We start from the raw sequence: 23,121 nt of genomic DNA, 5'->3' as shown, positions 1-23,121 counted from the left end.
AAATACTGTCTTTACTTTGTGCATCCCCCATCACTTGTCCATATCTGAATAACTATACAAAGGGCCAGAGTAGCAATTAACCTTGAGAATTCCATTTAATTGCAAGTCAGACCTGAAACCAGTTGTCTAGACTATTTCAATCCCCACGTCAGAACATAAGAAACATTGAGCTGAATGCTAGAATTTACCCAGAAGGTTTAGATGGGATTTTTGCCTTCATCTTTCCCCCTTATCACCACCATCCATCCTTCTAGACAGGACTCAGTAATACAGCCAAACTGGATGTAGTTTTTAGTTCAGTGGGCTACTCACTAAAGTACAGCATTGAATCATCATTGTCATCTGTGACTCATGGAATTTGAACACCTCTTCTTTCAGTGAGAAAATGATGAACTTATTTCACCTTCTTTTATTTCTTCTTGTTAGCATAGTAATCAATAAGCACATTGTCTCCTCATAGGACCATATGGGGTTCAGGTATGGGCTATTAACATGAAAAACAATATTGTCAAATTGAAGTTTCAGGAGGAAGGTGGTAAAGATAATGGGATTTGATAAGAAATAATTGATGGAAACAGAGGTTTCAACTATAAAAGTTAATATGGTGATGGATTTGTTTCACAGAGAGGAATTCATTTTATTCTTTCAGATACTTACAAAAATAATGGCATTATTGACTGTTTGCCATGTTTTACTTAATTTTCATGAATTAAAAATGTCCTATCAAGGAATGTGTCTCATTCTCTCTTTATAAAATGCATCTGAAGAATGGAATGTAAAGTGACTTTCTCTATGTCAAACACTTAGATATAATACTGTTGACATTGGAATCTAAGTTTGTCATTCTCTTTTCACTGTAATGGTTTCTCAGAATTTAAAAGCATGTGAATGTGGTAGTCTTACTTTCCATTCATGTGAATGCCAGATGCTTTCTGTGAACACTTGGGTCTAATGATTATCTAAACTACTCTATTATTAATAAAAAGTCAGGAGTCAAATATAGGGTTAATATCTGATTGGTCAGAGAAGTTGCAAAGAAGTGCCCAGTGACTTCCTTTCTCTCTCCTTCCTCAATCCAAAAAAGCCATGCATCTTTCTAAGCCCCTCCCCTCTACTTGCTGTGTCTCTCTATGTGTCCTCAGTCCTCAAAAACTTCTATGGCTAATTTTGGTCAGCTAGTAACTAGCTCTTCTTTCTAATTTAAAGTAAACTTTATTGTCACAGCAGAGTGGCAAGTGCAAACAATTCTCACACAAATTTCCTCCTTTCATCTAAATAAGTTATTGTACCTATGCAGTTCAATTGGAAATTTAATGTAAAGTTCTAGTCCTTGAAAGCTATTTAGGATAATAAAGAAATACAGGTCAGTAAGTAGTCATCTACAACAATCAAACTTATGTTAGATTTGTTTTCAAGATCAATTTTAAATTTTAAATATATAGATGGTCTTCAAACACTTCAGAGACCTACAAAATATGATGTTTAAAATGTTTTAATAACATAAGGCTTTTCATGATTGTGAGACATGTGCTCCTGGAAATACCAATTTACTTCAAAAGAGTATGACAGGCATCAAAACCTTTTCTACATAGGTCTCCATTTTTTCACTCTCTTTGTGTGGTAAAAATGTCCAAACTAAGGTACTATCCTGTCTGCATAAGAATTCCCATGGGAAAATGCACAGAAGGTAGTGTGACCAGGATACAACCAAGCTTTGGACCCAAGTGATCTGTGTGTACATGCTATAAATTATCTTTTACCAAAGAGAATTCCCTTTCAGCCTCAGCTGATAATTTTCTTGGACTACCTAAGTCCTTATCACCTTGTAAGAGTTGAAAAAAATTACCCAGTTCTTGAGGAGTTAATTCAATTGTGGGCCTTAGCCAGTTAATGCCTCCCAGCAATTTTTGAAAATCATTAAAAGTTTGTAATTGATCTCTCCTGATTTGTACTTTATGTGGTTGAATCTTTTTAAAACCTATCTTATATCGTAGGTAATTAAGAAAATCTCCTCTCTGCATTTTTTTCAGGAGTAATTCATAATTCCCAACATGGAAAATTTTTCTTTACTTCTACACACATTTTCTAAAGTATCTGTGTCCTAGTCAATAAGATATCACCCATATAATAGTAAATTATAGATTGAAGAAACTGCTTACAAATTATTTTAATGGCTATTGTACAAAATATTGACGTAAAGTGAGGGCTGTTTAATGTACCTTGTGGAAGAAATTTCCACTGATACCTTTTAACAAGTTGGGAATTATTATGAGTAGGCACTGTGAAGGTAAACTTTTTTCTACCCTGTTCTTGTAAAGGTATAGTAAAAAAGCAGTCTTTTAAATCAATCACTATAATAGATCACCCTTTAGGTAATAAAGAAGACAAGGGAAAGTCAGGCTGTAAAGAGCTCATTGGCTAAATCACTCTATTTATGGCTCTTAAATCTGTTAACATTCTCCATTTTCCAGATTTCTTTTTTTTTCTTTTCATTTTTCTTTATTAAGAAATGTTTTACTCACTCTACATACCATCCATAGATCCCCCTCCTCCCTCTTCCCACCCTCCCAAGCCACCTCACATCCCCACATCCCCACATCCCCACATCCCCACATCCCCTAAATCAAGGTCTCCCATAGAAAGTCAGCAGAGTCCGGGAAAATGAGCCTAGGCAGGTCCAAGCCCCTCCCCATTGTACCAAGGCTGCACAAGACATCACATCAGATTTCATTTTAACAGCAAATAAAGGAGAATTCCAAGAACTGGTCAATTCTTCAATATATTAAGTGTCTAGTTGATCCAGTCACAGCTGTTCTAGTTCCAGTAATAATTCTGATATCAAAGGTCATTGTTACATACACACAGGTTTGTTACTTGACCATTTTAAAGGTAAGGCTGTTGATATCTTTGAAAGACCACCAACTACTGTGTCCTGCTTATGTACAACCTGAGCAGTCTATGGCTGTTCTTGATAATACCATTTAATATTTCTCTCAGAAGCATTCTTTATTTTATGATTTGTTTTTGATATTGGAAGAATGTTAATCTGTGTTCTTCAGTGCTGAAACAAATCACACCCCCACAAATTCACTGTTATGTTAGCCATATATGTTTTTAATTTTTTTTAATTTAATTTTCCTATCTATCCTTCTGGCCCTATACACTCAACACAGCTTGCACTTTGTTTTACCTGAGATAAAGTTCAAATTCCAAGAAGTTGAACATTTACCTCCTGAAGAGGCCAATCTGGATGCCAAAATTTTGGTGAAATCATTATGTCTGCCATACCTTCAATTTCAATGCCATTTGTATGTACTTTTTAGCACTGGCCTCTGATCATTTATAGCAATTTGCTAAAATACTTGTTTTCTAGTCTCTCCTGACCTTTTTGTTGTATCTATAGAAATTATTCTGTTTTTGGTCACATCCAGAGCATTGTAGTTTTTAACAACAGGTATTAATTATTTTAATTGCTCTGTGGATGACTTTCTCCAATGCTGACAGGGAATGATTGAGCCAAATTTAATATTGGGGCCAGCAGGATAGTCCCCCCAGGGCATTTTCTAGTGGCAAAGGGTTACCTTTGCTGTCCCTTGTTTATCTGCATTCATTAGTCTAATGCTGGTCTTTGGCATACTTTCTGCATACTTCAGAAGGCTGTGGCCTTCTGTTGGATTATCTCTAGAAAACACATTGTCTCTAGTAACATCTTCCCTACAATTCCTTTTCATATGACCTTGTTTACACAATTAAAACATCTGAAATTTTGATTTTTCTTAAAATTTCTAGAAATTACTTATTCAATCAGATCAGCATCATGAGCATAGGAACCAATATCAGCCATATTTCTAATCAATTCATCTATTGGTGCCAATCTTGCATTTAAAGACCTAATCACTGTTTTACATTCTGAATTAGCATTTTCAAAAGCCAAATGTTCAATTAATATTTGTCTAACTTTTGGATCTAATATCATTCTAATTTATGGCTGAAGTCAATCTTTGTAAAAAATCAGTGAAGACTTCTTTTGGGCCTTGTATAATTTTAGTAAATGACTCAGTCTTTCCTGATTATTCAGTCCTATCCTCAGCATTCAAAACTGTTTTATAACACAGCACCAAGGTGTGATCATCAAATATAAACTGTCTTTGCAAATTAACATACCAGCCCTCACTGAGAAGCTGGTCTTGGAAAATTTCTATACCTCTCGCCCTACTTCTATGTTCTATGATTCTAGCTTCCTCTTTCCACCATTTTGTCTATTGTAAATGATGGCCAGCTTCCAATATTGCTGTAGCTAAATCTTTCCAGTCTTGTGGGAAAATTTTGTCCCAAGTTGCCCATTAATTTAACATCTGCTTCACATAGGGTGAATGCATACCATATAAAATGACTGCTTCTTTAAAACTCTTCAAATCTAAAACTTCTACAGGATTCCAGTCAACTTCTATATAGCCTTGGGGGTGCCTATCATCTGGTGGTCATTCTTATATGATAAAAGAATAAAATAAGCTTGGTTTTCTAATAATCTTGGTTTGCTCCTCTTCAGTTTCATAATGTACCAAGGCATTAGGTTCTACTCTAAATTCCTCTGTCTGTGCCTGAATATTTTTCTTATTTTCATTAGGAAGTCTTTCTGAGTCTTGTATGTTATCAGTCATATTTTCATTCCCGCGCAATACTTGGGAAGGAGGACATTTGTGATACCTTTGCTTCCGTGTGAAGTCATACATAGGGTCATTTTTTCTGTACTTGTTTCCTTTTAAGTTCACTTACCAGGGTGAAGATCTTGTATGTAGAGGCAAACAAAAGTCTCTGGATATATGAGTACACACTGTCTTTTCTAGTACCCAGACAATACTACCAGTTTCAATGAAGAAAACCTCATTTTCAGCACTCTGGACCTCTTCCTTGCTGGAACAGAGACAACATCCACGACACTGCGCTGGGCTCTGCTCTACATGGCTCTCTACCCAGATGTCCAAGGTGAGCATTTGATTTGACTTGACAAGGTGAAATGATGTTTCTGGAAGCTGTATCTCAGATGGGGCTGGAAGATGGCATTGTGAATTGGGAATATGCAGAATAACTATGAGGGAATGAACACTTAGGAATATACACATCCTGCAAAAATGTTTTAGGACTGTGATGGCCCTGGATACAGCCAGCACAGAGACTGTTCTTTAAAAAGCTTGGAGTCTAGGTGAAAACAGAGCAGTCAAGTAACACAAGTTACTTGGTAAGTTCCAGCTAAAGTAGTGTTATCGAATTAGAATCCACTAATGTACTCCTTTGTCTTTAGCTATGTGTCACCATTTTTCCTTGATACTGTGCAATCTCCCTAGTTTTGTGTCTGACATCTTGTAACACCATCTCCCTGACCTACAGCCTCAATTCCACCCATCTTGCATGTGGTCTTACTCCATTACATTACTCCTCTCTTTTCACTGCCCTTATTCTTACTTCAAATCATCTTCAAGACATATTGTCTTCCACTACCAACAGTAGAATGTACTGTTCTAAGTTCTCCCCAATCCAGAAAAATCTGTCAGGAACTACCTCCTTAAGATGCTTTAGCTTCCTCCAGGAATTTTTTGACTGGGAAATTACTGTTAGTCCTTTCTTCCAGAGATGACCCAGTGTGCTTCTATTGCTACACGTTGTTCATTGTTGAATTCTCTCCACTGGTTTAAAGAGAGTAGTCCATTCTTTCCTTCTTCTTCCTCTTATTTCTAGAAGGTTTTAGCAGGCAAGGTTAGACAACCTTTTCATTTTTGTGCAATAGTTTTTTTTTTCAAATTGTGACTAAAAATTCATTAATGTACTATAGCATTTATTTAGTAATTTTAGAGCAAGGCAGGTCAGTGGTGGGGCACACCTTTAATCCCAGCACTTGGGAGGCAGAGCCAGGCGGATCTCTGTGAGTTCAAGGCCAGCCTGGTCTACAGAATGAGATCCAGAACAGGCACCAAAACTACACAGAGAAACCTTGGCTCAAAACACACACACACAAAAATAAAACAAAAACAAAAACAAAAATAATTTTAGAATAACACTTGATTAAACACTAAGATGAAAACAGGATAGCATAAAACTTAATGGACCTTCCTTTTTTCTTTCAGAAAAAGTACAGACTGAAATTGACAGAGTGATTGGTCATGAGAAGAAGGTGAGCCTTGCTGACCGAGATGCCATGCCTTACACTAATGCTGTCATCCATGAGGTACAGAGGATGGGCAACATCGTCCCATTAAATGTTCCTAGAGAAGTGACAGTTGACACTACATTTGCTGGATTCCACCTGCCAAAGGTAACTATGCACCCCCCAGCCTCAGACACCCCAGTCCATCTTGGACAACTTCAGAACTCAACTTTTAAAGGTGATGGGTATTCATGCCATAAGAAATTATTTCAATGGGGGAGAGAGAGTTCTGACAAAATTCCCCAGTTATCTAATTGGATATTCACACATATTGTTGACAGTGGTGTTGGAAATGGCTTTGATCAAACGTATTTAGGTAAAACATAGCTTCATTTTCCTGGAAAAGTCTTATCACCTTCCTGTGTTAATGTGAGAACCGAACCAGCAACAGTTTACTGTCATACATTGTCCCCTTGAGCAGGTCGTAACAGTAAACTGTTGCTGGTTACGTTAAGTGTAGAAAATTCTTCACAATCCTCAGAAGACAGAATTTTAAGAAACACCGTTTGAGATACATTGACAAACACCATAGTGAGGCTAGCATTTCTAACAGTGTCCCCATGGGCATGTTTCCAGCTTTTACATATAGCCCCGAAGTCACACAAACAAAGCCAGTCCAAACTTATTAATTATAAGAGATGGTGAGAGGAGAACAATAGTTATTAAGCAGTTATAATGTGCTATAGACTCTGATCTCTTTCCAAACGTCTTACTCCTTTTTCAGAGTGACCTTGAATCTCCATTTTCTAGGCTGGAAAGTTGAGGCTCAGGGAAATTGAATTTACATAAGATTTCTCTGCTGCAAGGTAACAAAAGATGGTATCCAGAACCAACCCTGGTCTGAGGATTAATACTGCCCCATGATCCAGTCACAGGACTTGCTATATTTGACATTAAAGTATCTCCCTTCCATTTTCCTCAGTGAGTTCCTGTTCACCTCCCCCTCCCTCATCTTCACAGAATGAATGCTGATACCCTGACGCCCCATCTCTCCTGGCCTTTAGCATCCCCTCTGTGTAACATACAACTGAAGATCCATTCTTACTCTCTACTGTAGTTTCTGAGGATCTAGATTGTCTAAGCCTCTTGAATGTATGGTTCTTGGAGATGCTCTCCAGCTAAAGACCCAGAAGAGCTTGTCCAGCCATCATCCACGGCCACCTTCTCTGCAAAGGCAGAGAAATAGCCACTGTGTTTACTGTTACTTTTGTCACTGAGAAGCTCAAGGCTAGAAGTTGAGGTCTGGATTCCCCAGGTGCTGTGTGCTTTTCTCCTGTTCATTCATTTAACTCCAGGAAGCCAGTGATACTCTTTCCATAAGCTTTTAACATCAACTCTAACACACTCCTGAGTATTGAAGAATCTAAATGGCTATGTCCAACAGAACCTGGAAGCCAAAGCCTTAACAGCAGAAAGGCCTGGTCCCAGTGTTCCAGTGATGACTTCACCTTCTGTCACTATGGTATCATATTACCAAACCGTGAACAGCTTTAGGTTTTTTTTTTTTTTACTCCACCCACTTCATTGGATCCAAATGGGGATAAAATGAGATTACATTTGCATGGTATAATATTCAGCATTTAAGGTATTTTTTATTAATCATACCAATATTCATTAAACACTTGAAACTTTGGTTTGAGTTGAAGGAGATTTAGAAATGAAGTATATACTCCTAAGATGGGAGGACATCCCAGAAGTAAATACTCTGTTTCTCTGCATATGATGACGATATGAAGTGAGAAGCATGAACTGGAAAGAAATTATTCTGAACTTCTGAAGGAAGAGCTTTTGGAGCTGAGGGTTAAATGGCGGTTAAGAGTTAGCTATGTGAGCACAGGAAGAGAAACACACCCAATAACAAGAACAGTGTTGAAACACGGTCTAGTGGAAACCCTACAGGAGTACTACTACAGCAGGAGCCCAGCCAGAAGCAAAAAATGGCTCTGGTGGGACATAACAGGAGTCTTTGCCCTAAGAGTATGAGGAGCCAGCTTCCTAGGAATGAGGAGTGAGTGTGTGGGCAATGGAACCAAGTCACGTGTCAAACTCACTCAGCTTCAGGCTGTGGAGCTGAGTTAAAGCTGATAGGTAGTTGCATGCCTCTAGGAGAACACAGTGGAAGGGGTCACTAAAGTTGAAGTGATAAGCTGAAAAGGTGGTGATAGAATCTAAAAAGATTTAAGGAATGGCCCATCCTTCCTGATGAAAGAACAACATGAAGGAAATGTCTCATGACTAGGGACCGTGCATATACTTGCCTAGACAAGAGTTCCTTCTGTTGCATCCAAGTATCTTTGACAAACTTTGGTGGAACTATGTGTTGTCTCCTTAACACTGGATGAAAGAGAACAGCGAAGCAGTGGCAATGTTCTGTGGACCTAACCATAATGAGCAGCAAGCTCCTTATATCCCCTTGGATGCTTGCAGGACTTTTCCCTAGACAGACATATACAAACTTCTTCCTATTAAGCAGATGTATTTGTAACAAAGAGTAGTCTAAACTTGCTGATAAAATTCCTATGAAAGTATTGTAATCCAAGACTAAAAGGTATTGTGTATAAAAGGTAAATAATGGGTGTATACTTCAAATGACAGTAGAGAAATAGGTTGGTGAGGGTGGAAACTTCGGGATATAAAAAGGAGTCTCAGGCATAGGAGCTTAAGAGACACTTCCCCAGTCCAGCTACCTGGGTATGTGTGTCAAATTTCAAGCTATGAAACTTCTCTGCCTTCTTTAGGGAACCATGATCCTGACCAATTTCACCGGGCTACACAGGGACCCTAAAGAGTGGGCCACTCCAGATATATTGAATCCAGAGCACTTTTTGGAGAATGGACAGTTTAAGAAGAGAGAATCTTTTCTGCCATTCTCAATGGGTGAGTTGTGATGAGTAAAAGACATTTCAGAGCTCCTTTGCCCTCTTCTCTCTGCAGTCCTCTGCTTCAGGTGTATCCTCAGAATGTGGCCCTTCCTGTGGCTCCATCCCACTGTTACTATAAACAGGGACCGCTTAAGACCACCCTTATTTCTCTGGCTCTATTTTTTACATGGGGAAGAGATCCAAATCCTGACTTCTCTTCACAAAGAAATCTGGATACCTGCTATATTTCTAGAATTTTAAAATGTTCAGAGTTATTTTAAGGGGATGCTCTCTTACCTTTTACTCAGAAATACAGCTGTATATTAATAAGGACATTGGATGAAGCTAGGAAGGACTCCCTACTTAACACAATGAGAACAGGAACAACAATTTTAAGTGGCATCTGGAGAATTCAACTCTTCTTATAAGTGCCAACTGCACTTTTGAAACCCAGTCAGCACTTATGCATGATAACAAGATGAAGGATGTCACCTAGCATAAATCCTTCTGATAGAACAGATGCTGTACAGCCTAGCAATTCCTTCCAGTCACTCTGCTGAGAATAGCCTCAGATTTTATATCACAGCCCATAGTTACAGCCACACTCTTCAGCTGAAACTCTGCTTGCTGCTAATGACATGAAATTCTGAGACGCTTCACCTGATGTTTGCGGCAACAGCAATAAGAGGAATCTTCAGACGATGATAACTTTAACATTTTATTTATCTCTTTGGGGGAATGGGTCACACATACCATAACATAAGTTTTAGGTCAAAATACAACCTACAAGAGTAGATTTTTTCCCTCTATCTTATGGTTCTACTGTGTGGAGCTCATGTTGTCAGTCTTGGCACTAAGTGACTTTACCCACTAAGTCATATTGCTATCCCCACCAAGACCTTTAAATTGAAGAACACTTTGGGGCAAGAGAATATTAGATGGGTGATTTGTCTTCAAATCTTATAAGTATCTTTCCTGTAGGTGCCTCCTTTTCCCCAGGTGTAAATAGTTTTTCCTGTTTAGAATTGTGTTGCGTTCTTTAAGTGCAGATCTCGGGGAACAAGTTTGCTTTTTATTGCTGTGAGAAACATGATGATAAGCCACTTGAGAAAGAAAGGGTTTAATTCATTTTACAGATTATAGTCCTTCAGGAAGGGAAGTCAGGAGAGGAACCTGGAGGCAGAATTTGAACATATACCATGGTGGAATACTGTTTACTGGCTTGCTCCCCATAACTTGCTCAACCAGCTTCCTTATATAACCTAGAACTACCTACACAGCTGTGGGACCCCTGCATCAATTGTTCATCAGGAAATTACCCTACAGGCTTGCCTACGGGCAATCTTACGAGTCTATTTGCTCAGTTGAGGTTTCATCTTCCCAGATGACTCGAGCTTGTATCAAGTTGACAAAAAAATGAACTAGGACACATGCCATCTCCTGTAATCTATTCATTCAATAATTATTAGAGAGAAAATGGAATGGTATCTTCTTTCTTACTATAGGCAAACACAAATATTCTAAGAATATGCATTTTTATAACATGAATTAAGCTAAGTTTATACTTCTAGCCAGGTTCTCTATTATAACCAGATTGAAGCTTGCCTCAAAATTTACAGTCCTTTTCACTTTTTAACTGAGTTCATATGTATCAGTTACTACCTCACTGTATAACAAGCAGTCTAAAATAGTACTACTCACAGTTACTGTTCACAGTGTACAGATCTGCTCAGTGGCTCTTCAATGTGTAGGTGGACAGCTAGCTGACTGCAGCGAAAACAACAAATTTTTAATAGACACAGCATTCTTCTCACATTATTTCCCCCCACTCCAGCAAACCAGCTGGTTTTTCATATGGTGATGATAACGTCCCCAGAGAGAGAACATAAGCAGAGAAATCTGGTGGAGTCCAGGGTAAAACTGGCACTGCATTCTGAACTTCCACTTTACACAGTAACTTCCATTGCATTCTGATGGCTTAGACAAGCCACAAGGTCAGTCCCACCTCAAGGGGAGACAAATTATTACAGTCTTTGATTGGAATAGCATCTAAGTCCCAGTACACGTACCCATAATGTGGAACCTAGGGAAGATGGTAACTAGAATTGTTTTGTTATCATCATCTTTTTCTGATATAGAGGAATAAAATTTATTTGCCCATGCATAAAAAAAGACCAGTTAAATTAGCAGAGTGGAAATAGCCAGTGAGTTAGCATCATGCCTGTAGCTATCCGGATTTTCTGTCTTATTCCTACCTTTGGCCCCGCTGCTTTTCCCACACTTGCTCTAGTCTTCCCAGAAGCAGCCTCTATGAAAGCATGAAGTAAAGATATTCTTTTCTCTTGACAGAGATAAGTAGACATGGGATTAAAATTCTTGCATTATCAGGGCAGACTGCAAAATCAGTCTTGAATTTTGCATCCCCCCGCCCCCCAGACAGGGTTTCTCTGTGTAGCTTTGTGCCTTTCCTGGAACTCGCTTTGGAGACCAGGCTGGCCTCGAACTTGCAGAGATCTGTCTGCCTCTGCCTCCCAAGTGCTGGGATTAAAGGCGTGCGCCGCAGCCGCCACCACCACCGCCCGGAGCATTTCGATTTATAGCCTAAAGCAAAGAACAGCTTATGGTAAACCAGACCTCCCCTCCTTATTAAAAGATAAAAACACTGGTTTACAGGAGCTAGACCTGGAAAGAACTTTAAAAACAAACAACAGCAGCCATTTCCTTCATTTTAGTCATGAGGCAGTTTGACTCCTATGTATAGTTTGTGTTGTGAAGATGATCCAAGTACAGTTTTAATTGCATCTTTCTATCACTGACACAATGACTCTGTGGGGGAGGGGGCAGAGAGTAATTTTTGGTTCTTAATATCAAACTTATTTGTTAACTTAGACAAAATCTTTGAAATTGGGTGTTTCTTGTTTCATCCTTTTAAAATCCTGTTTGTTCCTTCTGGCTAATTGTCATGATTGCCCAGTCATGGAGCTTGTGTAGGAAACTTGTTGTGTGTTTGTCAAGTGAAAATGATTTCACTGTGTGAAAATGAGTGAGTTAGTCACAGTCACACGGTGGTCCTTGATGGAGCTTGTTCTTGAGCATGGGTTCTGGGTCAAGTTTTGTCCTGGAAGAGGAATACTTCTAGGAGAATTGTGGGGATTTACAAGAGAGTTGACTGTATACCATTTTTTAAAATTGCCAAACATATTATCGCACATGCTGCTGAGGGTTTCTACTGATGTGATAAAACACCATGACCAAGGCAGCTTGAGGAGGAAATGACCTATTTTGTCTCACAGCTCTCAAGTCACATTCCATCACTGAATGAAGTCAGGGCAGGAACTCATACAGGGCAGTGGCCTGGAGGCAGGAACTGAAGCAGAGGCCTTGGAAGGGTGTTACCATAGGTTTGCGCTTCATGGCTTTCTGCGCCTGCTTTCTTATATAGGATCATCTGCTGTGGGGTAGCACCACCCACAATGAGATAGGTCCTCCCATATCAATCACTAACTTAAAAAATTTACCACGGGCTTGCCCACAGGCCATTCTCAGGGGTATTGAGGTTCTGTCTTCACAAATGATTCTAACTTGTGTCAAGTTGGCATAAAAATAGCTAGCAAATAGTAATAATAATAATAATAACCAGCAAAACTGACCCTTTTTTAACTTGACACAAAACCCCATCACTGTTAAACCATAACCTTTCCTTTCTTCTTCATCCCCAGGATCTCATATTAACATTAAATTAAATTAATATTAACAATATAACATGTTCCAACTTTAAAAGTCCCGCACACAGCCTTTAAATTTTTGAACACTTTGAATTTCAGTCTCATTAAAGTATACAAAGTTGCTTTCAAAATTCAAACCCTCTCTAAAATATCCAAGGGCTCTCTAAAATTCCAACATTTCTCAACTGTGAGCTCCTATGAGACAAAAAATCAAGTTCTGCACTTTTTTATTCCAGGAGGAAAGAATCTGGACACAGTTGCGTTCAAATCAAAGCAAAGTCTAACAGCTCAGTATCAGACTTCTGGGACTCTCTTAATCTAGTCTACATAGGGCTTGCACATAGCATACAGTACACATAATGTGTCTAGTAGTTCAGGCTGGCCTCATTCCACAGCTACTGCTGGCCTTGTGAGGTTGTCCCATTTTCAAAATGTTGGGAGTGTCTGTTGCAATTAGGCTACTCCTTCACCACTAGCCTCTCACTGGATTTCTTAAGGGACTCTGAACTTTCCACAGGGTTCCAAGCCTCAGCTCTCTCCATGACCATTCATGCCTTCAAAGCCAATCAACACGAATGACTCTTACACATGTTTGGCTGCTGGCATAAAATACAGCCTTAGCTCCCTCTGCATCACATTTTCTATGTGCTAACCCTGAGGAAATAATCTGTAGATGTAACCAACTGGAGCGTGCTATGTGGGTGAGGCAGCAACTATAGCATGCTCAAAGCAAGACAGTTAGTTGCTGTGGGATGTTCTGTATGGCAGATGTGTTGCTGATTGGTCAATAAATAAAACACTGATTGGCCATTGGCTAGGCAGAAAGTATAGGTGGGACAAGGAGGAGAATAAAGCTGGGAAGTGGAAGGCTAGAGACACTGCCAGCTGCCATGATAAGAAACAGCATGTGAAGATGCCGGTAAGCCACGAGCCACGTGGCAAGGTATAGATTTATAGAAATGGATTAATTTAAGCTGTAAGAACAGTTAGCAAGAAGCCTGCCACGGCCATACAGTTTGTAAGCAATATAAGTCTCTGTGTTTACTTGGTTGGGTCTGAGCGACTGTGGGACTGGCAGGTGAGAGAGATTTGTCCTGACTGTGGGCCAGGCAGGAAAACTCTAGGTACAGTTAGTGCTGTTATAATTCCTACAGAGAGTGTCATTAAGCAAATCATCAAGGCAGTTTTGCCCTTATTAGAGGAGAAACCAGGCAAGAATACCATCCAAAAATTCCTTAGCAACCTTTGTCATAAATGTCATCAAGACTGGTTTCTTTGCCAACATTGTCTACTGCAAGGAAATACACCATGGAGGAGGCCATTAGCCTGGTTCAAGAACTGAGAAACTTCTCATTAGCCAGTTTAAGTTGAGAAGTTGACAATTAGCTTTCTTGTATCTTAACTTTATGGAGAACATCCAGAAACAAAATTAATGAGGGAAATTCCTTAACATCATGAGTAATGTAAATATTTTCAGTAAAGTGAAATTTAGTGGTGTAACTGGCTGGACTATTCACTAGAACCCTATAGAAGGGCAAGGTCATAGATATGGTCTTCTCCGTATTTAGACTGACATAAGTTTTACTTGACAGATCAAAGCGTAACTTCAACCAGTTGTTCATTACACTAGACTTCTGTATAAAGCATCAGATGCCTAGAATCTTTTCAAGAGGAATCATTGACAGAAGTCAATGCTTTCCTGCCCATGAAGGAGATTCTATTCCTGTTGAGGGCACAACCAGACATGTGTACTTAATTTCTGATCTATAGGAGAAATGCATCCTACAGGTATTGTAAGACATCCCAGGAGCCCCATGGACATCAGTCAGAGATCCCAAATAATTTCCCCAGACCTGTGAGTTTGATAGCAGGGTAGCTTTTTAAAAATCAGAAAACATGGGCAGTTAGGGTGCTTAGGGAAAACAAGGACATTTTACAATTGTGAGAATTTCTCTTTCCAAAAAGTGTCCCATAGTTGGTAAATAATTAGTAATAATAATAATAGTAATAAACAATATTTTTACATTTGACCTTGGCATTCAAGAAGATGGGCCAAATTTTCCTGGCTATGTATAGATATTGCAGTATTGAACTGAGCCAAAGTCATGATGTCTTACATCTGGGTGTCAGTTTTCTTATCAAGGAGAGAATCATTGGTGAGAAATAGTTGTCTAAATAACATCTAATATGTTTGCTTGAGTATAGAGTCTATGTGAGGATGAGTCAAAGGCCTTGATTGACTGTTGCTTGGAAGCATGGAGGAAATTTTTCCTCTGTGTTGACCCTTATATTTTCAAACTAGAAACTGGCTAGTGGAGTCTCCATGGCCTCCCTGAACTGAAACAAACAGATGACTCCTCACCATTCATGACATTTAGTTTTGTTTTTTCTATTAAAAATGTTCTAAGAGACAGAATGCTTGATTTTCAAAGAACACCTCTAATTTCTTTAAACTTTATAAGGTCATAGGGTAGATGACAATCTGCATTCATGATCAAGCAGGATTGAGTTGACAGGGATATCTGCCTTTACCAGTGTCTGACTTTCCACAATAAATTTGCAACAACCGATAGCTGTAAAACCCATGTCTGAAAATGAATGCCAACAACTAGAAACCTTAATAAGTACCTTCCCTCCTATAAAGAGATCAAGTTATGGAGGAGGTTTACTTTCTCTCTGGCAAATGACCATTAGCTCAGAGGAATTCAGAGATTTGACCCTTGATTCCCATAAGCCCTGTTTCTCCTTAGGTTCCACTAACAAGAAGGCTCTGTGAACATAATTGGGTCCAAATTCTTCCACCATCTCCTGAAAGGACAGTATCCCAGGAGATATTGAAGCCATTGCCTCATGGTAGAAAGACATTGGGTTCTGTAATCTGTGTCTCTGCCGATCAAATTTTCCCCAGTGTTTATGGAGGCAACTGAGTGGTGACTTCAGAGAAACTTTAGAGCCAGTTTATCACAACTCCAAAAGACAGTAGGATAAATAATGGAGAATTCTTGGGGTAAGGTTGTTCCTACTCCTACCTGCAATCTCTAGCCTTTCTGTAGAACAATTCCATCCTATATATCAGTGGGGATCAGCTAGTGTAGTTGTCTGGTCCAAGGAGGGGTCAGGCACTTCTATACTCACCCTTGGCTCAGCACCTGCAATGTCCTGATTTCCTCTCTTCAATTCCTTTTATAGCACCACTCTGCAGAAAGGATGGCCATCAATGTCACTGACACCAATCAAGATGGAAGAGGATGGTGGGCATAGGAGAAAAATGACTTTTACTTTAGGCATGTTTTGCTGACACACTTACTTGTTTGTGTTTCATTGTGTGGGTTGAAAAGCATCAGTAATTTAGCAGCTGAACCATGGTCAATTGTATCAGTGATGTTTGTTAACTGAGTTTTGAAAGCTTTTAGACTGAGTCACTCCTGAACTCCCACTTCTACCTTCCTACACACTGCTCTCACCAAGAGCTACCTGCCCATGAAGGCATTTGATTTGCAATTTAGGGCTTCTAGATTGTGTGCAAAACAGATGCCAGACATAAATAAGCAGCTAAATATAAATTTCATGGTCAACTCAGAACTTGAAGCAAGTACCTGAGATATTAGTCCCTGGAGCCACTAATACCAGCTGAGAAAATGACGAGTCTTCTGTTTTGGTCCCACAGGAAAGCGAGCTTGCCCTGGAGAACAACTGGCCATGTCTGAGCTGTTCATTTTCTTCACTGCTCTTTTGCAAAAATTTACCTTCAAGCCGCCAGTCAATGAGAATCTGAGTATGAAGTTCAGAATGGGCCTGACCCTTTCCCCAGTCAGCTACCGCATCTGTGCTGTCCCCAGACTGTGATATCCAAGAAGGAAAGAGAAAGGAGTTCAAGAAGAACTGACATGTGCTCTCAAGCTACTGGGGCCTGCTCACATGGGAGGAACAGGATGAAGGCAACAGAAGAAAGACGGAAAGATGTAGACAAATGAAATTGGATATAATTCCTAGACAACGTTATCTCCATGTCTCTAGGCAAATCACTTATGTGCTCAGTGACACATCTTTTATGTAAAAGTGGCAGAGAGTGATGATTACTTTAATAAGCAAAGTATTTGTGTAAGTCAGAGGAAATGGTGGAATAAAAATTATCTAAATTATAAATAGCATCATAGAAGTTATATCTTCTATTTCTATCATTCACTCATCCCATCATTGGTGTGTAGTTCCTTCTGACCTGTTCAAACAGTTCATCTGGACAAGGAAAAAGAGTGAAAAATAGAACTAGCTCCTGGGAGAGCCACAATGGCTGACCATAAAGTCTTTTTCAATATACTGTGGCTGCCTCATCTTACTCTGTCTGAATGGTCCTCCCAGAAGTCAGCAGGGCAGAGTGATTCCCTAGTCACAAGCAGGTAAAGCAAGTGGTGCTAAAGTAGTTTCTATGGCATACTTATGGTAGAAGGGCCTTGATTATGGTCCAGCACCAGCTTGGTTGTGATCATAGATACCCAAACCATGGAAGCAGGTTTGGGGAGAAAATGGGAAACTTTTCTCTCTACGTAGTACATCCTAGCCTTAGATTTTCCATCACACATTTATGCCCTGCCTTTTCACATAGGACTAGAGTGTGTAGGGTGTGGACATCTCTTACAACTAGCCTGTATGATTTAATGGTTCACATCACAAGTCTGAAACTACAGGGTACTGGCAGAATATTTTACATAAGAGTATTGGAAATGGCATAATATGGCCAGATCCTGGTAGATGTGATCACTAAAAGAGAATAGGCAGTTTCAAAGGCTAAACATATATAAGTCGTTTTGAGTAGATTATATTGGTGGTAGGACTGAACCACACTAAATCTTCTAGGTCATTGGGTAATCTCTAGATGTCTATCATTGATCACCCACCAGGTGGTAAAATTACAAGTTATTGAGGGCTGTCATCATCAAAATCCAACTTATTTTCACTTTAATGGTAACCAGATGAGAGAATGGCACCTTATCCTTGGTTCTAGGCCTGGTTATTGTGGTATGCCTTTACAATCTCAGTCATGCTTATCAATTTATAAGATAAAATACTTCCTACTCCTAATGATAAGGCATTTATCAGCCTGTGCTGTGCAGGTGATACTAGACAGATGGTATTATTATTATATCCACCCAGGTGTTCAGTCATTTTTTATTCTCAAAGTGGAGACAATCTGCTTGTTAAATGGAGAGTTTCTGGGTAAGGCATATTCTGAGAAGCCACTGTTTTCCACAATACAGAGTAATCTAATGCTTCACCCAGCCTGAACTCCACACAATGAATATAGTAAATATAAAAATACTGAGGCCTCACCCTGATCCAAGGGACGCAATGGGACCCAGTACCAAGTATCATGTTATCACAAGGAAACTGAAACTTGGGAAGTATTTGACTATGATTCCTAATGAAAATTCCCACCTAAACCTATATCTCCTTGGTTTTCTAAGTTGATTAGAAGTGGTATGTGTCTCTGTCCCATGCATGAACTGTACAAAGATCGTGTGATGCTATTTCCAACCACCGTTCCTCACTTACTTTAAATGCTCCAGTACCCCTTCTGTAGCTTGCATGTAATAGACTTTCCTATGCTCCCTGTTGTGTGAGCACTGTTCCCATAGCCCCTTGTTGTCTCCCCTGGGAGGAATGCCTGCTCCTGCCCAAGGAATGCTGCATGTAAGATGCTCCCTTCCACCTGACATAGGGCATTCAATGGCATTATGCAAACAGCCCCCATTTGGTGTGAGATTTTCTGCCTCTGAGCACATCTGGTGAGAATGATGAGAATTCTATGTCCCTTCCTTGAGCCCTGAGCTATCTTGGAATAAAAGTCTCAGAGAAGTCCAGTAAAGGAGGACTCTGAAGCAGCAATTGCCTGGGATTCTCTGGTTCTGTTGAACATCAAATTCTACTTCAGTTCTTCCACTACAGTCACCTGCAGGACACAATAACCATCCTCTCTTAATTTTTGCTTGGTACATGGTATTTAAACCATCTGACAGGAAATGAGTGTATTTTATCAAAAATGGAGTGTAAATCCTCTCTCTATCACTCTCTTACAAACACATAAAATATCTTGGGGTAACTCTAACCAAGCAAGTGAAAGACTTATATGACAAAAACTTCAAGTCTTTGAAGAAAGAAATTGGAGAAGATATCAGAAGATGAAAAGATCTCCCAGGCTCATGGATCAGTAGGATTAACATAGTAAAAATAGCCATTCTACCATAAGCACTTTCCAGAGTCAATGCAATCACTATTAAAATTCTTTTTGCACCTTGAAAGGACAATTTTCAACTTCATATGAAAAAACAAAAAACCCAAGATATATAAATAATCCTGATCATTAAAAAAAAACCTGCTGCCATTCTAAAAATTTCAAGTTATACTATAGAACAGTAGTAATAAAAATGCATAGTGTTGGCATTAAAAACAGACACGTTGATCAATGAGATCTAATTGAAGACCCAGATATTAATCTACACACATATGGACACCTGATTTTTTACAAAGAAGCCAGAAATATATACTGGAAAGAAGAAAGCATTTTCAACAAGTGGTGTTGGTCAAACATGATGCCTGCTTATAGAAAAATGCAAATAGATCCATGCTTATCATATCCACAAAACTGAAGTCCAGTTGGATCAAACACCTCAGCATAAAAACAGATACACTGAACCTCATAGAAGAGAAAATGGGGAATACCCTTGAACACATTGACACAGGAGATGAATTTCTGAACAGAACACTGATAGTGTAGGAACTGAGATCAACAACTAATAAATGGGACCTAGCAAAACTGAAAAGTTTTTACAAGGCCAAGGACAATAGGACAAATCAGTAGCCTACAGAATAGGAAAGATTTTTACCAACTCTACATCTGACAGAGGACTAATTTCCAAACTATATAAAGGAAAAAAAAACCCAAATAATCCAATTTAAAAATGGGGTACAGATCTAAACAGAGAATTCTCAATGGAGAAATCTCAAATGACTGATAAACACTTAAATGTTCTACACTCTTATCTATCAGGGAAATGCAAATCAAAACTATTTTGAGATCTCATGTTACACGTCTCAGAATGGCTAAAATCAATAACATCAGTGACAGCTCATGCTGGTGAGGATATGGGCAAGGGGAATGCTCCTCCATTTCAAGTGGGAGTGCAAACTGGTACAGCAACTATGGAAAGCAATATGGTGGGTGGTTCCTCAGAAAGTAGGGAATTGATCTACCTCAAGACCCAGCTATACCACTCTTGCACATATGCCCCAAGGATGATTCATCCTACCACAAGGACACTTGCTCACTTTTATTGTAATTTTACTCAAAATAGCCAGAAACTGGAAACAATCTATATGCCCCTCAACAAAGGAACGGATAAAGAAAATGTGGTAAATTTACAAAATGGAGTATTACTCAGCTGTTAAAAGAATGGCATCATGAACTTTGTAGGCAAATAGACAGAACTAGAAAAAAAAATAATCCTGAGTGAGATAATCCAGACCCACCTGAAAGATAAATATGGTATGTATTCACTTATAAGTGGATATTAGCCATTAAATAAATGATAACTAAGCTATAATCTGTAGACCTAGAGAGGTTAGGTAAAGAGGAGGGGTCTAGGAGGGAATCATGGATCTCCCTGGGAGGGGGAGAACAGATTTTATGATAGATTGGGGAAGATGGGGCCAGAAGCTGGGGAGGGGGTCAGGTGAGGGAACAATTTGTTTGGGGACAGTGTTCAGGAGGAGATGGCTGGAACTGAGGGGCATTTGGTGGGACAGCATACAAATCTAGCACAGTGGAAACTTTCTGGAATCAGTGAAGGTGATCCTAATGGGGACTCCTAGTAATGGGGGATACAGAGTCTCAACTGGCCATCTCTTGTAGCCAAGCAAGGCTTCCAGTGGTAGGATGGGGTTGAATTCAATAGCATTATTAGGCAAGGGGGTTTCATGGAAGTCCATAGACAACCCAGGATGTTCCTAAGTAAGACAAATGGTTGCTCTCTGCAAACTGATAGTAGGACCTCTTTACTAAGGACAACACCCACACAACTCATTGGACATGGAGAAGTCAAGCTGGTGCCTACATGGAGACTTCATCCCTACATTCTAGTCTCTTTGGTGTGGGAAGACACTCTGTAGGCTACCAAAAGAGAAGCATGTACACCAACCCAGCCACACAATCTTTAATCCTATAATTGTACTGCCTACAAAACATGCTAGGGCAATGGTAGCACAGAACTTATGGAAGTAGTGAACCAATGTCTGATTTGACTTAAAGCCCACTCCACAAGAAGGAACCAATACCTGGCACTGCTTGGGTAACCAAGCACCAGAGACTAGATAGCCTCAAGACCTAGAGTAAAACTCAACACTACTGGTCTGAAAAAAAAAATCAATAAAGTGACTACTAATGATATTTTGCTAAACTCATAGATCAGTATCTTATTCATTGTCATTGGAGAAGATTCCTCTGGCAGCAGATGAGAACACATATAAAGACCCACATTAGTGCAGAGAGTCTAAATGAGATGTTTCCATCAAATTCCTTCCCTTGGAGCTCAGAGAATATGTGGAAGAGGAGGCAGAAAAAGTATAAGAGCCAGAGGGGATGGAGAACAAGGAACCAGAGAACAAGGACCTCTGAATCAACTAAGCAGGGCACATATGAGTTCACAGAGACTGAAGCAGCAAGCACAGGACCAACATGGGTCTGCACCAGGTCCCTCTGCATATATATCATAGCTTAATATTTTTATGGGACTACGAGAATGAATAGCTCTTTTTCTCCTGTGGGGTTGCTGTGTTCAACTTTCACATGATAATTTTTATCTTATTCTATTTTATTTTGTCATGTTTGGCTATTATCTCTTAGAAGCCTGTTCTTTTCTAATGAGAGACAGAAAAAGAGTGGATCCAGAGGGGAGGGGATGTGGAGAGAAACTGGGAGAAGTAGAGGAAGAAGAAGAAGCTATAATTAGGATATATTGTATGAGAAAAGAATCTATTTTTAATAAAAAGAAAAAATAAAAACAAGACAGGTTGGAAGAATACAAGCTAAGCTTTACTAAGTCTCTGTTTCTATTCATCTGTCTCCCCTTTTCTTAGATCTTGGAAAGTTAGGAACTTCAATTATCGTTTTTCTTATCAACGAAAAATTTGTAATTAAAATGCATGTCTACATGTTTAGTGCCTATGTATGTCTAGATTGCTTCACAGTTTGAGGATCTCACATACTTGGCACAGGGTGAAAAGTTACATGCTGGAGACCCAATGTGCTCAGAGGTTTCCCTGGAAGAGCCAGGAGAAAACCAGCTGGAGATCATTACGTAAAGTGAAACAGATCAGATGCAGAAAGACAAACACAGCTTGTTTTCTGCAGGACTAACCTAGATTAAACTGTGCATGAGTAGATGGGGGCAGGGCCCGACATGTGAAATGGGACCATGAGAGGGAAGGAACAGATCTTTAAGGGGGTTGGGGAAAGGGTAATGAAAAAACGTGTGGCCAACATGCGGAAGGGGACTAATCTGCGAAGCCCAGGACCTACAACAGTAGTGTAAGGAAGCTGTAGCAGAGAGGGGGGAAACACACACACACACACACACACACACACACACACACACACACACACACACATATGTGAAACTATACACATGAAAGTGCTAAAGCAAATCCATTAATTTATGTACTAACTTCAAAAGTAAATAGGGAGGGAGAAAGAAAACAAACTGATGAAGCAGTGGAAAGGTTGCCTAGCATGCTCAAGGGCGGATTTCAGTCCCTAACACTACATGAAAACAAAACAAGCAAACAAAAAAGAATCAAGACCAGGATGCTCCTTCAATGTGAACTAAGAATCCGTGGATTCTTTTATTCAGCGAGCATACCACTATCAGAGTGAGGTGAGTGCCACTATCTTTCTTATTTCCCAGGAAGGTTGCAGTCGATGATGAAAGTTTGTTTATAAAACAGGAGTTCAGACGCCCACGATGTCCTTTGGGATTCATGCAAATCACAAACCCAGAGTCAGTGGGAAGGACTTCCTGAATGAGCAAGGCTCTTAGCCAGTCCAGAGACGCTCAAGTGCCTCTTCTTGGAGTCTGCTACAGCTTCTCCACAGGAGGGCTCCAAAGCCTGTGGACCTGAACAGGAGCTTGGAGAAGGGGCGTGACCGAGAGCGGCGAGGTGGAGCCAGCGAGGTTGGATCCTTGAGAAAACTCAGAAAAGTGCAAGGGCACTGGGCACAAAGTTCGGCTCAGGTTTGGCTTAGAGAGCTGAGAAGCAGGTTTCAGAGGAGGCTGCCTCTAGG

General features: G+C 39.7%; 1 protein-coding gene across 5 annotated transcripts in view; it reads left to right on the top strand.

The window, feature by feature from the left end:
- LOC131905037 (cytochrome P450 2J5-like) overlaps nucleotides 1-16,852 on the top strand; it is a 28,504-nt gene extending 11,652 nt beyond the window's left edge. For 3 of the 5 annotated variants that reach the window (XM_059256000.1, XM_059256001.1, XM_059255999.1), the window contains 4 exons: nucleotides 4,848-4,986; nucleotides 6,123-6,310; nucleotides 8,941-9,079; nucleotides 16,456-16,852. In XM_059256000.1, coding sequence (XP_059111983.1) covers nucleotides 4,848-4,986; nucleotides 6,123-6,310; nucleotides 8,941-9,079; nucleotides 16,456-16,634 — 645 coding nt within the window. In that variant the 3' untranslated portion in view covers nucleotides 16,635-16,852. The remainder of the gene's footprint in view (nucleotides 1-4,847; nucleotides 4,987-6,122; nucleotides 6,311-8,940; nucleotides 9,080-16,455) is intronic. The other 2 variants (XM_059256003.1, XM_059256002.1) reach the window with 1 other exon arrangement.
- The last annotated feature ends 6,269 nt before the right edge of the window (nucleotides 16,853-23,121 follow it).

Source organism: Peromyscus eremicus, chromosome 2, assembly GCF_949786415.1.
Source record: "Peromyscus eremicus chromosome 2, PerEre_H2_v1, whole genome shotgun sequence".
NCBI classification, from domain to species: Eukaryota; Metazoa; Chordata; class Mammalia; order Rodentia; family Cricetidae; genus Peromyscus; species Peromyscus eremicus.
This window is presented reverse-complemented; position numbering and strand designations above follow the sequence as displayed.